A 12,861-nucleotide genomic window follows, 5' to 3' on the forward strand; every position below is an offset into this window, starting at 1 on the left:
AAATGTGCACCACAAATGGAGAACAAGGAAAGACTTCCTTCTAAAGAATCTTTTGATTTGTTTTGATACTGCAGAAAAGTGATTACCAGAGAGCAGGCAGTGATGGGCATCTTACACCAGAAGGGGCAGAAATTTTGGCATAGCCAGATGAATTTGTTGTCTGCAGTGAAGTCCTGGAAGACCTGACATGTTCTAATGAGTCATCATTTCGTGGCTGCAATCACATCAGGCAATTCAGGACTACCTTTACTTTCATTTGACAGTGATTGGTATTTACTGATCATGGCCACTTTGCAGGGCTGGCAGCAATTCCCATGTAGCCCCTTGTGGTTGACAGAGCTGCTTGAATCTCCTGCATGGAACTAGCTTTATTCCAAATAAATTTTCCTAACTTAGCTCCTCGTAGCATTAAAATCAATGTTACCAGTGCATTGGAGCTAATGGAATCACTTTACTAAAAAGGTAATATAGTATGGTTTGCAAATGAAAAAGAAACCCTCTCATTTTTACCTTCATCCTCACCCTTTGACCCCAGCCTGCAGGTAAATGTCATCTAAATTACTCTGACTACTGTAGGATGGTGAAATCATCCCATGATTTCTGTATTGACACCTTCAATTCTTACATCAATGCTAATTAATCCATGCAATATTCTTTTGGCAGTTCCAGAACACACTGGAAGTAACACAGTGTTGTCATCAATTTGATCTTTGCCTAATGATAAAATAAAATGGCTCTAAGTGAATATTCCAAATCGTAGAAGACTATTGGAATATTCTAGACTTCTTGGTAGAAGACTTAAAAAAATGAACTGGTTGTGGTTTTAGGACAGGTTTGGGGGGTTTTTAACTGCTCTTTGCTGCAGGACCACTGATTCCTAGCTGTTCCAATGCTTTTAATGAAATTTTTCCTGAAGGAATTCAGGCACATTGTTAATATTACATGAAATACCACCATATTTCTACGGGCACCAGCCCTTTCCTAAAGATTTTATGAACAAATTTAAGGGATTAACACAATGAGTTAACAAGACAGAACAGGTTTAGCTTCTATAATTATCTAAAAAAAGTTCTTTGAGCACAGAATGACAAGGAAACATGGGGTAGTTATTTAAATGTGAAGCTTGATTGCTTGCAGTGGGTTTCCAAAGAAGGATTTAAATGGCAGTGGAAGCAGCGATTTCCTTACTTGTTCATTCACAGCATCTAAGCCTGGAATTGGCAGTTTTGCTGACTGTGCTTGGAAGTCAATATTTTCCTGAACCTATAATAAACCAATAGTAATCAGAGCACTGAAATGAAATAATTCACTTTGGACCAAAATTGCTGATGAAAACTGGATTCAGGAAAAGCAAAACTGAGGTTTTATTACGTCACTACTTGTTCTGATGAGCTTCATATGCAAGTTACCCTCAAAATAGTTCAATACTCAAACAGCTGTTTTATTCTTGCTTCTCTGCCAAAAACACGATGCCTGTCTTGAGAGACAGGTGAAAAACTTCCTTTTGGTGCATCACTGCAATTTCTGCAGCTGAAATCCATACCTGTCTGTGTTTCAGGTGCATGCGATTCCCCTGCGCTCCTCCTGGGTCATGACTTGTGCATATGCTCCCTCTGGGAATTACGTGGCTTGTGGTGGGCTTGACAACATCTGCTCCATTTATAACTTGAAAACTCGTGAAGGGAATGTTCGTGTCAGCCGTGAGCTCGCTGGGCACACAGGTGAGTGCTGCTCAGAATTACCTCAGCACAGTGAAGATGAAAAAAAAAAAAACCTTTAAATATAATTTCCTAATAAAGATCTACTTCTTTCCTCAGGCAGGAGCTTAGCTGCAGACTGCTTGGTTTTAAGTGTTTTTAAACAGTTTTTCAGCTGTAAAATCGAACAAAAACTTACAGCTGGAAGTTGATGTTTGCAGGTTTTCATATTTCCTGCTGTAGTTTGAATTCTGTGCTTTGTGAAATGGAGGTGGTTGGCAGGCAGGCTGATTCTGTAATCAGACTGGTTCCACTGATGGTTTGGCAGATGGGATTTCAGGAAAAAAGATGCTTCAGAGCATTCAGATGAACTTCTTTGATGCCACTGTTGGGAAACATCCAGTGTCATTGCTCAGGTCTTTGTACTGACCAGGAATGCAGTTTATTTTTCCTCAGTGGTTGTCTGATCCAGTTGAGGCCATCAGCATTTGTTGCTGCTGGATGCAGTGAGACTGAGATGCACTTTCTTAGAAAGTTGGGTGTGTGCAGTGCAGGCTCACTTGGACTCCTGCCCAGCTTGGCCAGAGGGTTCCACACTTTTGTCCCCCTTCCTCTGGTTGGGTTGGGGTGGTCTCCAAAGAGCCAAACCACATTTTGTCCAAAGCACTGCAGATTCCTATACCAAAATCATTTGTTGCATTTTAGGCTTTTAGTGTTTCTTGCTGCAGCTTCAGGAGAGGAGGAAGCAGCTTATTAGCAAATCAGTTTGCCTTTGAAGGGTGATCTCTGGCCTTATTTGTGCACCTTTTGCTCTGTTTCCAGGCTACTTGTCCTGCTGTCGTTTCCTGGATGATAATCAGATCGTCACCAGCTCTGGCGACACCACTTGGTAAGCTGGGACCTGGGGACAGCACTGTCAGGAAGGGCTTTTCTAATCCATTTTCTGTGCCTGAAGGAAACTTTGTCCTTCACAAACTTCATCATCACCCACAAGACTCTGGTGATACAGCTCACATGTCACTTTTTGCTGGTAATTTCAACCCTGTGAGCTTTGGCTGTTTCCTTGTGCCCATGTTCTGAAGAGCCTACCCTAAATCTGTGTTAAGATGTGGGAATTTTTTCCTTCATGTAACTATTTGACTTTCAGAAATAAGTGTATTAGACTAATGATTTTCCTCAAAACTCTTTTTGTATTCAGTATTTATTACTTAAAAAGTCATGTTTGGATATTTCTAATACAGAATGTAAGTTATCCCCTTGAGAACCCACCCAGCTCTGTCCTGAGTCTGTGCTTGTTATTCAGAAGAGCTCCTAGAAAATATTCTCCACTGACAATAGCTGGGTTTTTTGAGGAGAATGTAGGTGTGTATCTTCATAAATACTGGCTTCTGAACTAAAAAAGGCTTCCATCTTTTTTTCATAGATTTTTCTATTATATCTATTTCTTAAAAGCATTGCACTTCTCCCAAGCAGCAGCACTTCGAGCAAAGGCTGTCTAATAAATACCTGTCCTACACAATGCCAGTCTCTTTGAATGCCTGATCCTGAGTAGCTATGGAATATATACAGGATTAAAACCAAAAATGTTTCTGAATATGGGTTGGTGTTTAGAGAACCCAAAAAACTATAATACAATGAGAGGGTTTGTAGAAATGATGCTCTTTGTAAGAGAATGCAGCTGCTTCAGGAGTTCTGTAGTAGTTCTGCTGCTGTCCTTGACATCACCTCAGTTCAGCCAAGCATCAAAGGACTTTATCAAAGTACAGGCATCTCTTGTTTGCCTGGTTTGAACCTGCTGCTGATGGCTCTGAGAAATTACAGAAGTTAAAAATCCTGACTTCCTAAAGTGTTTAGACCTCTTCTTAAGGAGGTGATAGTGTTCTTCCCTTTTATACTCTTAATTATCACTGTAGTAGTGATTTGGCTGACCTGCAACTTTAAGATCAGACATAATTCACAAAGTTACTCATCCCCTGTGAGTTTATAAAAGTGCGAAATGCTGGCTCAGCTTTTGCTGTAGCCTTACCACTGCTGCTTTAAATCAAGCTGTGGTAGTACTGGATAACAGCCATGGCAGAGAACCTTGGGGTGAGCAGCCCTCAGTGCCAGTCATCAGTTTTTTCCACTGTTTTTCAGTTTAAAAACCCCCAATGTTTTAAAATTGAGGATGGCTTTAAGGTCTTTTATGCACAATTAATCTGCAACTGCCAAACCAAAAATGCTTATTTCTATTGTCAGGATCAATGTTAATAATACTTGGAGTTTTACTTCAGCAGTGATAAAAAGACCTCATGAAGCAGCACAGACGTGTTGATTTTTGCACAATTAATCTGCAACAGCCAAATAATTCAACCAAAAATGTTTGTTTCCATTATTAGGATCAATGTTGTTAATACATGGAGTTTTACTTCAGCAGTGATAAAAAAACCTCACGAAGGAGCACAAACACGTTGATTTTTTTTCCTCTTTAATTATTCTTTCCAGTGCTCTCTGGGACATAGAAACTGGTCAGCAGACAACCACATTTACTGGGCACACTGGAGACGTGATGAGTTTGTCCCTTGCCCCCGATGCCCGGTGTTTTGTTTCTGGTGCCTGCGATGCCTCTGCCAAACTGTGGGATGTCAGAGAAGGAATGTGCCGGCAAACCTTCACCGGCCACGAGTCGGACATCAACGCCATCTGTGTATGTAGCTGCTTCCTCCAGCATTTCCTATTTCTCAGCTCTTCAGCACAATCAAGTATTTTCTGGGTTTTTAAAAATAAGTTTGTAGAGCTGAGAGAATCACCTGAAACTTGGTGTTTCAGGAAACCCCAAGAAACTGGGAAAACACAAAACTGGGTGTTTGATCACGAGTTTCTTCACTGGGTTTGTGAAGAAACTATCCCAGTGTGGGGAGGTGCAGCCTCTGGTTTGCTGTGCTCTGGTGTGATGCAGAGGGATTAAATCTGGAACCATTTGTGTTTTTATTCTCCCCCATGAAGTTCTTCCCCAACGGCAACGCCTTTGCCACGGGCTCGGACGACGCCACGTGCCGGCTCTTCGACCTGCGGGCTGACCAGGAGCTGATGGTTTATTCCCATGACAACATCATCTGTGGCATCACCTCTGTAGCATTTTCCAAGAGTGGCCGCCTGCTCCTAGCTGGCTATGATGACTTCAACTGCAACGTGTGGGACACGCTGAAAGCTGACAGAGCAGGTAAATGGGTTTGAATATTGGGCTTTTCATTGGAATCCCCACCCCTGGAGACGTCCAAGGAATGCCTGGACCTGGCACTCAGTGCTCTGGGCAGGGTGACAAGGAGGGGACCAGCCACAGGTTGGACTCGATGGCCTTGGTGACCTTTTCCAGCCTCTGGTTCTGTGATAGTGAATGTGTGACTTGAGTCTCATGCACAGATCTGTCAGCACTCGCTGTCTCAGCTTCAGAACTCTCTGAAAACTTCTTTAGGCTGTCCAGTGATGGTACAAATCCATTGGAATCCTGCTCAAGGATGGATGCTTGAGAACAGGAGGATTGCCATTAAAAACAAGGGCTTGGGGTGGAGGGATATTCTTTTTTAGATTTTATGGCTTTGTTTATGCATTAACTATTCAAAGCAATTCAACATGAATGTTGCTATTTATACACAAGAATTTTTTTCCTGGTATTTGTAGCAGTAGTTGTAGAGACAACCAGCAAAACAACAGATTGTGGAGTTTCTTTTGAGGAAACAAACATGAAATTCATGGTGCAAAGATGCAGAGAATTTAACTTCAGGTCTTCAAAATGAAAACTTTTGTTGGGAAAAAAAAAGTATAAATTAGACCACAGATGTTTCATTACTCTGATCAGAATAGGAGATGAGAAGAATATTCTGCATATTAAAATGTTCCAAGGCTTCAGATTGCCAGGCAGATCTGGCAGTTCTCATATTAAACACTTCTATATTTTCTGATATTGGCACTTCTGTATTAAACACCTTTGTGGTTGTGTGTTCAGTACAAGTATTCAAGACTTCTTGGTGCTGATTTTGTTTTACCAAATTGCAGCACTTCCTGATGCTGGTGGGAGAATGAGGAGAGTCCTGTGAGCACTCCAATTCATGTAGAAAGATTAATTTCAAGTCTATCAAGAATATCTTGGCTCAGTGCTGTGGACTGGAAAGCTTGAACATAATTAGGTTTTCTTTTTACCTCCTTGAAACTGTTAAATTAAAGGGGATAGAGGAAAATGTTGTCTCCCTTAATTTTTCTGTTTAGTGTCTCAATTCTTTCTTTTAATGGTGCTATAATTTAATTGTATTAGATCTCCATATTGACAAATAGATTGTATGGAGGAGTCTGTCTTGTGAATGTAGTAAGAGAAAATTGGATGAAAAATGCTTTAGAGTTCATAACACAATTCAGTTTAACGTCCGGTTTTAAAAGAAAATTCTTTACAAATATGAAAAATTTGTAAAATTTAACTGATCTTTATCACTGTGGTGAGGAGCAAAAGCTGTGCAGTGCATGGTTATGGTGACATTGTCAGAATCTTCAGGGCTGTCACTTCACAACTCATAGGAGACCATAAAGGTCATAATATGGAAAATATACGAGGAAGATTCTGGAATAATAATTTACTGAATTATCCCCTTGAGAACCCACCCGGCTCTATCCTGAGTCTGTGCTTGTAAAACCAAAGGCATTTTAAAATTCCAGCTGTGTTTGTTCAGGATTTTTGACTCTAGAGCTTGGCTAATCCAAACGTGCTGTGGTGTAACTTGAACAGACAGGAAATCACCCAAACAATGCAATTTATTTGTTGCATTTCTCTTTCCCAGGTGTCCTTGCTGGTCACGATAACCGTGTCAGTTGCTTAGGTGTGACTGATGATGGCATGGCAGTGGCAACAGGGTCATGGGACAGCTTCCTCAAGATCTGGAACTGAAGTAGGTGAGTACCCAGCTCATTAAGGCTGCTTTGGGCTCCAGAATGCTTTTTGCCAGCAGTGCTGTTATTTGGTGCTGATCATTGAGGGTAGAAAATCAGTGAGGAGCAAACCCGAGCAGCTGGGGGGTTTAGATGACATTAATGTGTGCACTGACAAATTTCTGGAGGCCTATTTTTAATTACTTACTTTCCTCTGTGGGTTTTTGAGTAAATAAATACCCTTGGGGAGGGGGTGGGATAATGCCTGGGTGTGTCAGTGGTGGGGACAGCAGAGCTTGCCACTTGTTTGCAGTTTCTCAAAGTGCAACTCTCACCAGATGTTTCTGTGTGCCAGAAGAGCAGCGGACTCCACGACTGGAAGAAGTTTCCAACGGTTGAAAATTAAAAACGATAGCATATCCAATCCAACCATACTAACTTGGACCCCCATCCTCCCCAACTTCAAAGGGCAAGATCTTTTCCGTCTCCTGTTGCTGAAATGAAGAGCACAATTACCTTTCCAAGAAGAATTTCTGTGTTGTAAGCAAAATGAAATTGTGCATTCCTTTTGGGACCATTTTTTTTTTTTTTTTTGTCTTGAGAATTTAAAAACAAATGAAACACTATCATAAAAAGCATGACCAGAAAATAAACTTGAGCATAATTGTGAAACAGTTAGCTTTCACTGTAGTTTCCAAGTTGAAGTTAAGGACTTTATCTCACACACTTGCAAATTTTAAAGTCATGTTTGTAGCAGGATTTTTTTCAAGTTTCCTTTTTAAATACATTTCCTTATGTATTTAATTGAGCAAAACAAGGGAGTCCTAGCCCAGAGTACTGGGGGTTGTTAACGCTGTAAATTTAGTCCCTAATTTTTTTTATTTTTATTTTCTAGTATCACAGATAATTGTTGCACAAAACTTGGCATATATAGGATAATGTTAAGCAGTAAGGTAACCAAGCACATGCTGTAAAAGGTAATGAATGCTTGTTTAAAGAATCCTTTCACCTTTTATGGATTACAAATGCAATCCTTGGTCCCTCCTGGCCCCCCCTTTTTCACCACACTGATTTTTTTAATCTGTTTTGGTTTGTCCACTTGGAAGGGCAGTTTATATATCCTAACACTATCCTATAAGTCTCAACAACCAGGAATCTCTGTTTTCAAAAGAGACCTATCCTACACTTGGGTATTGAGTCAATTCTTTGTGTATGAAATGATGTACAAATCAATGTTTTGAAAATAATGATCTTGAACTTTCTAAGTTAAACAGAAAAAAAAAAAAACCTTTTTTGATTGTTTGCCATATTGGGTGGGTTTACTCTTAGAATCGCATGCTGTAGAAATGCTAAAAAGTGCATATTGGACTAAGTCCTTAGATGTTTTTTCTTTGAAGAAATAACCTGTTTAAAAACTGTAACCATTGTCGCTGTATTCATTTATTGTTGCTACTCTGTGCATAAATCTATGAAGAACTCCAGTACAAAGCTATGCACGTTTTGGAGTAGCGTGATAAGTCACTTTTTTTTTTTTTTTTTTTTTTAAAGAAAAAAAAAAAAAAGAAACAGCCTGTTCAAACAATCGCTGTCAAAGATTCTGGGGTGTGGGAGGAGGGAACCTAGACCATCTTCTTTATAAATCAGTTCCTCACAGCCAGTTCCTCTTGCAGGATGAGTCCTTTGCATCTGATCAGAGTCATTTTTGTAATGAGCAGGTTTTCCTGGCTTTCTTTTCAAATAAAATGTTAAAAGCAGCAGTGTTTGGACAGCAGATTGTTCTTTCCTATCTTCTCACTGTATCCAGAAATGCTCCTTCCTAGCAGCAGTAGTAGCTTTTCTCCATTTTGTTTTTTCTGCAACATTCTGTACAAAAATGTGCTGTAATTGTGCGTTAGGCCTGGATTTGGCATAAAAGATGAGTTCCCTCTTACTCTCTTTCATGAAACTACTCTGTAGAGCTTTCTCCACGCCCTGTATCCCTCTTCACCTTTTGTATTTAATTTTAAAGTCAGTGTACTTCAAGAAAGCTGGATGCAAGATAGATACTATATTAAAATGTAATGTTATTTAAGATGTAATAAAGCAGTTTGACATGAGTTTGGACTGATCTGTTTTGCAGCTTCTTGTTCAACATGCAGAACATCTTCTGAGTTGTGAAATAAACGCACTGGAGGAGGGAATGCTGTCCCCAGAGAAATGGTTTGGTGGTTTTTAAATGGTTAATGGTCAGTTATTGGGCAGAGGATGCACTTAACTCCAAATTCTAAGAGCCAGTATGGTTCATGAGGTGCACGTCACAAAAATGCTTTGTGCTGTAGGAGTGGAGCACCTGAAGTGGGAAATCAAAGCAAAATGCTGAGTGACTTCTAAAACTTTTGTGTCCTTTAATAGGAAGAGAATTGAGTGGAACATGTGTTCCTGCCACGTGAGGGTCTGGCCACAGCAGCTCTGTTGGCACTCTTAGGTTGACAGGGTAAGAAGTCATTTTCATGCTCAGTAAGAACAAAGTCTCCACGAGGCAGAATTTTATCTAAAATTTTCTTTTTAAAAAAATTGTTTTATAGCCAGAGAAGCAGATTTGTGAAATGAGGTGTTAAAAAGCAGTTGGTTCAACAATTAGGTGTTGGTTGACTTGGGGGTTTTGTGGTTTTAGTGGGTAAAGTCCCATCTCTTGTTCTGACCTAATCAAAAGTGGATTTTCCCTCATTTCACATCAACCAAGAGAAATTGCAAAGCCATGGCTTGGTCTCACACCAAACATGGAAATTCTCAGCCTCATTGGAGAGGTTTTTAAAAGCTGGGAGTATGGAAAATATGATGGTGACATTGCCTAACTGTGAGCAGTGGAGTTTTGGGCTGCATGAGACTGGTAAGTAGCTCATGGCTAGAAATGCTTAATTTTGGGAATTCAGATTTAGTGGTTTCCAATTCCAAATGCTGTAGCTGTGGGGTTTCCATTTACGTGGAATATTTTTATTCCAAAGGATGTTTCATATGTGACTCTGTCTGGTCTGTAATAAAATCAATGATCTGTCTTACCTTGCTTAATCTCAATCCATGTGTTAAATCTCTGTGCCCTGCCTGTGCTGGCAATAAAACACCTGCCAAGACAGTGACTTGTGTCAGGAGGCTGATGTGCAGCCCTTTGGGGTTTATTTGAAATACAAACAGTTGCAGTTGCCTCTTACTACTCTTATTTTCATGTTAAATGCGAATTTTTCTTTGATTTAAACATCTCTCATTGTGTGTTTGGTTATTCAGAGAGCTGCTACTGGAGAAAAATGGGTGTGCAAAGGGAGCAGCTCTGAACTCTTGAGTCTGGGCCAAAACTTTGAGTTTTGAATGCCTTTAATTTTAGGATATACCCAAATCACAATTATTTATGTCATCTTACCTACAAACTCCTTCTGTGGGCTTTGAAAAGATTCTGAGTTGGAGATTGTTGTGGGATGTGGCTCCAAAGAGCAGCTTCCCCAGCTGCTGGTGATTTTTTGGTGAAAATTTTGTGTTTCTGGTTCAGATTCCATGACCTGAGAACACAAAATCTGAGAGAATGGGATTGGAATCCTCTCATGGAGTTTCAAGGAAAGGGTGAAGGAAGACAGAACAGATTTCTCAATCCCAGGAGCTTCACTTAAGACCTTTAGCATATTCTGTGCCCCTCAAGGCCTTTAATTTCTTCATGAATTAAATAAAAGATCTGAGGTTCTACTACCAGCAGAAAAAAAAAAAAAAATATTGAATTGGGCATTCTACCTTTTGACCATGAAGTCCCCTGGAGTGTTTTAAATCAGCTGTGAAAAACACTTAAAATGACTGATTGAATCATGCCCTATAGGAGCTAAAAATAGGATAATCTGGTTTCTGGGAAGTGGCAGAGTAAATAAAGAATAATAAAACCTGTCACCCATGCTGAGCTCTGTGTGCCTGGGTCTGCAGCAAGGCAGGATCCTGTGTGGTTTTATGATTAACACTTTTTAGTGTAGGTGTAACCATGAATTCAGATTGGAGGGGAAAGAATAAAAGAAGTGGCTGATGAACAAGTTCTAACAGCAGCTGGCTATTTTTGCATGGTGCTGTTCTCTTCTCTTCGTGTAATTTCTGAGAGTCTGCCTCTGCTTTAACCATCAGGCTACTCAGTTATGAGTTGATCTTTTCCCATTGCATTCCCAGGTGTAAGAATCCTCCTGAAGCACACGGAAAGTTGAATTTGTTCTGTTTCAGGGTCGTGTGAGGAAAAATGAAACCCCAGATTTCAGTTTCCCTCTTGGAACGAGGATGCCTGGTGCATTCCCTGTCCCTCCTGCTGGGAATGGCCCTGGCACACGGCAGCTCCCAGAGGTGGCAGCAGCCATCTGCTGTCCTGCCTCCCTCACATGTGCCCTTGCCTTGCTGATGGAAACATCATTGCTTTGCTCCATTTTACCTGATGGGTTCAAAAATCCCTGCTCTGTCTCCTCTCTGCCTGACCACTCCTGGGTGCTGTCCTGTCCTCAGTGCCCTTCTGAGCCTTTGCTGCTGCTCAGTGGGAATTCCTCATCCCTCCCTGGGGCTGGGAGAAGCAGGGCTTTGAGCCCGGCCTGCCTGGCTGCTGATCCAGCCCAAACTGCCCTGGTTAAAGCCTCTCTGCAGGAAATGCTGCTGGGACAAGCTTCAGTTCCCATTTCCTGGCAGGAGATGGGACATGACTGGCACATTCCTGGCCTGGCCACAGTTGGAGCTAGACTCTGCCTGCTCACTCTGTAACCTGCTGCTGCAGACAAGGGAAGAATTTCCTCCTGTAGCCCTCACTCTGTAGCTTAAATCAATTCAGTGGAAGCAGGAGAGCTTCAAATATCGATCAGCTTTGAGCTCCCAGATTAGGAGTTGCTGTTTCTTTTTTGGTAATCTGGGCCTGTTCAAAAGTTCATCAAAGAAAGCCAAATTGAATCATTCTGAGGCTGCTCAGCTTTTTCTTCTTATATCAATACTAAAGAGTATTACAATACAATGTACAAGAAGCATTTTTAAATAAGGAATAGTAACTGCATTGGTAAAATTATCCAGTATTTCACTTAGCTGGGAAAAACAGAAGCCATAGAAATGTGGATAAAAACTGAGTGAACTTCTCATTGTTCAGAGAGCTCCAAACTTGCCCTTTAGGGATACAGGTCCTGCTCAATACTCATTCAAGTAATTCCTGGCTTAACCCAAGACAATTTTGTCATAAAATAGAACAAAGAGAATCTTCCTGCTTTAATTATTCATAAGCCATTTGCTCTGGCTGAGTGCAGTGAGACGTGATTGACCCTGAGAGGGAATTGTCTGGGGAGCTGGAAGTGCAAAATGAAAAGTTTATTTGATGGAACAGATTTTTAAATGGCAGATAGATAAGGGAGGGAAAAGTCTGTTTAAAAGGGTGAGGGGAAAAAAAAAAAAAAAAAGTCTGTTAAAAAGGCGCTGAAGATGGGAAAATGCTGAGTTCCCAGGAATGTTGTCTGGAAGCACGAACAGTGCAGCTCCATCTGGTGGTACCAAGCCCATGAAATGGTCGGTGCAGGGAGAAACGTGTGTGACAGAGCAGCCTGTGCTGGATTTGGCTGCAGTTCGTGTTCCTGCTCATGGAACCCCTCCTTCCTGCCTCTCCAGGGTCCACTGAATGTGTGCAGATTTTTCCATAAGGCCTTACAAACAAAACAAGCTTTTCCCAATGTTTACTTTTGGAGGGATTTTTCTTTCCCAGTGTTTTATGTAAAAACCTCAGCTGGTGAAGATGGAGAGGTTAAAAATGAGCCAGAGTTAACTGGAGCAGGGGCTCTTGGACAACTTTAAAACCAAGTCTTACTTAGAAAGGACTCCCTGCATTTCTCTCCAGCCCCTGTCCCCAATATTCCTGAGCTCCCTCTCACATTTTTTGCCACACTCTGTCACAGCCCTGATGAGAATCCTACTCTTTTCAGCCTCCCTCCTCTGCTTTAGGTAGGAACGAGGATCTAGAATCAAAATAATGAAGGTATTTTGATTGGCAGGGTGCTCTTGCTGATCTCAGCCTGGTGCCCTGTGCTGTGCCAGGGAAGTCCCTCTGCAGTGGAAATCTGGATTTTGCTGTCACACACACTCCTGTTGCACCTGAGAGAACCATCACACACATTCCAAACCCTCGTTTATAAAAGCAAACATATTTTAAGATGTGTAGAATTCTAATATTTAGGTTTTTTTTTTTTTTCTCTTTTGCACAATCAGGGTTGCTGTTGAGTGAGGAGCAGTAGGCAGCAGCAGCAGCAGCTCC

At 41.1% G+C, this 12,861-nt stretch overlaps 1 protein-coding gene across 3 annotated transcripts in view; it reads left to right on the plus strand.

The window, feature by feature from the left end:
* GNB1 (G protein subunit beta 1) overlaps positions 1-8,689 on the plus strand; it is a 34,850-nt gene extending 26,161 nt beyond the window's left edge. The window contains exons 7-12 of one of the 3 annotated variants that reach the window (XM_053962715.1): positions 1,559-1,721; positions 2,520-2,586; positions 4,182-4,383; positions 4,683-4,899; positions 6,506-6,617; positions 6,932-8,689. In XM_053962715.1, coding sequence (XP_053818690.1) covers positions 1,559-1,721; positions 2,520-2,586; positions 4,182-4,383; positions 4,683-4,899; positions 6,506-6,612 — 756 coding nt within the window. In that variant the 3' untranslated portion in view covers positions 6,613-6,617; positions 6,932-8,689. The remainder of the gene's footprint in view (positions 1-1,558; positions 1,722-2,519; positions 2,587-4,181; positions 4,384-4,682; positions 4,900-6,505; positions 6,618-6,931) is intronic. The other 2 variants (XM_053962716.1, XM_053962717.1) reach the window with 2 other exon arrangements.
* The last annotated feature ends 4,172 nt before the right edge of the window (positions 8,690-12,861 follow it).

This window comes from Vidua chalybeata, chromosome 22 (assembly GCF_026979565.1).
Source record: "Vidua chalybeata isolate OUT-0048 chromosome 22, bVidCha1 merged haplotype, whole genome shotgun sequence".
Taxonomy (NCBI): domain Eukaryota; kingdom Metazoa; phylum Chordata; class Aves; order Passeriformes; family Viduidae; genus Vidua; species Vidua chalybeata.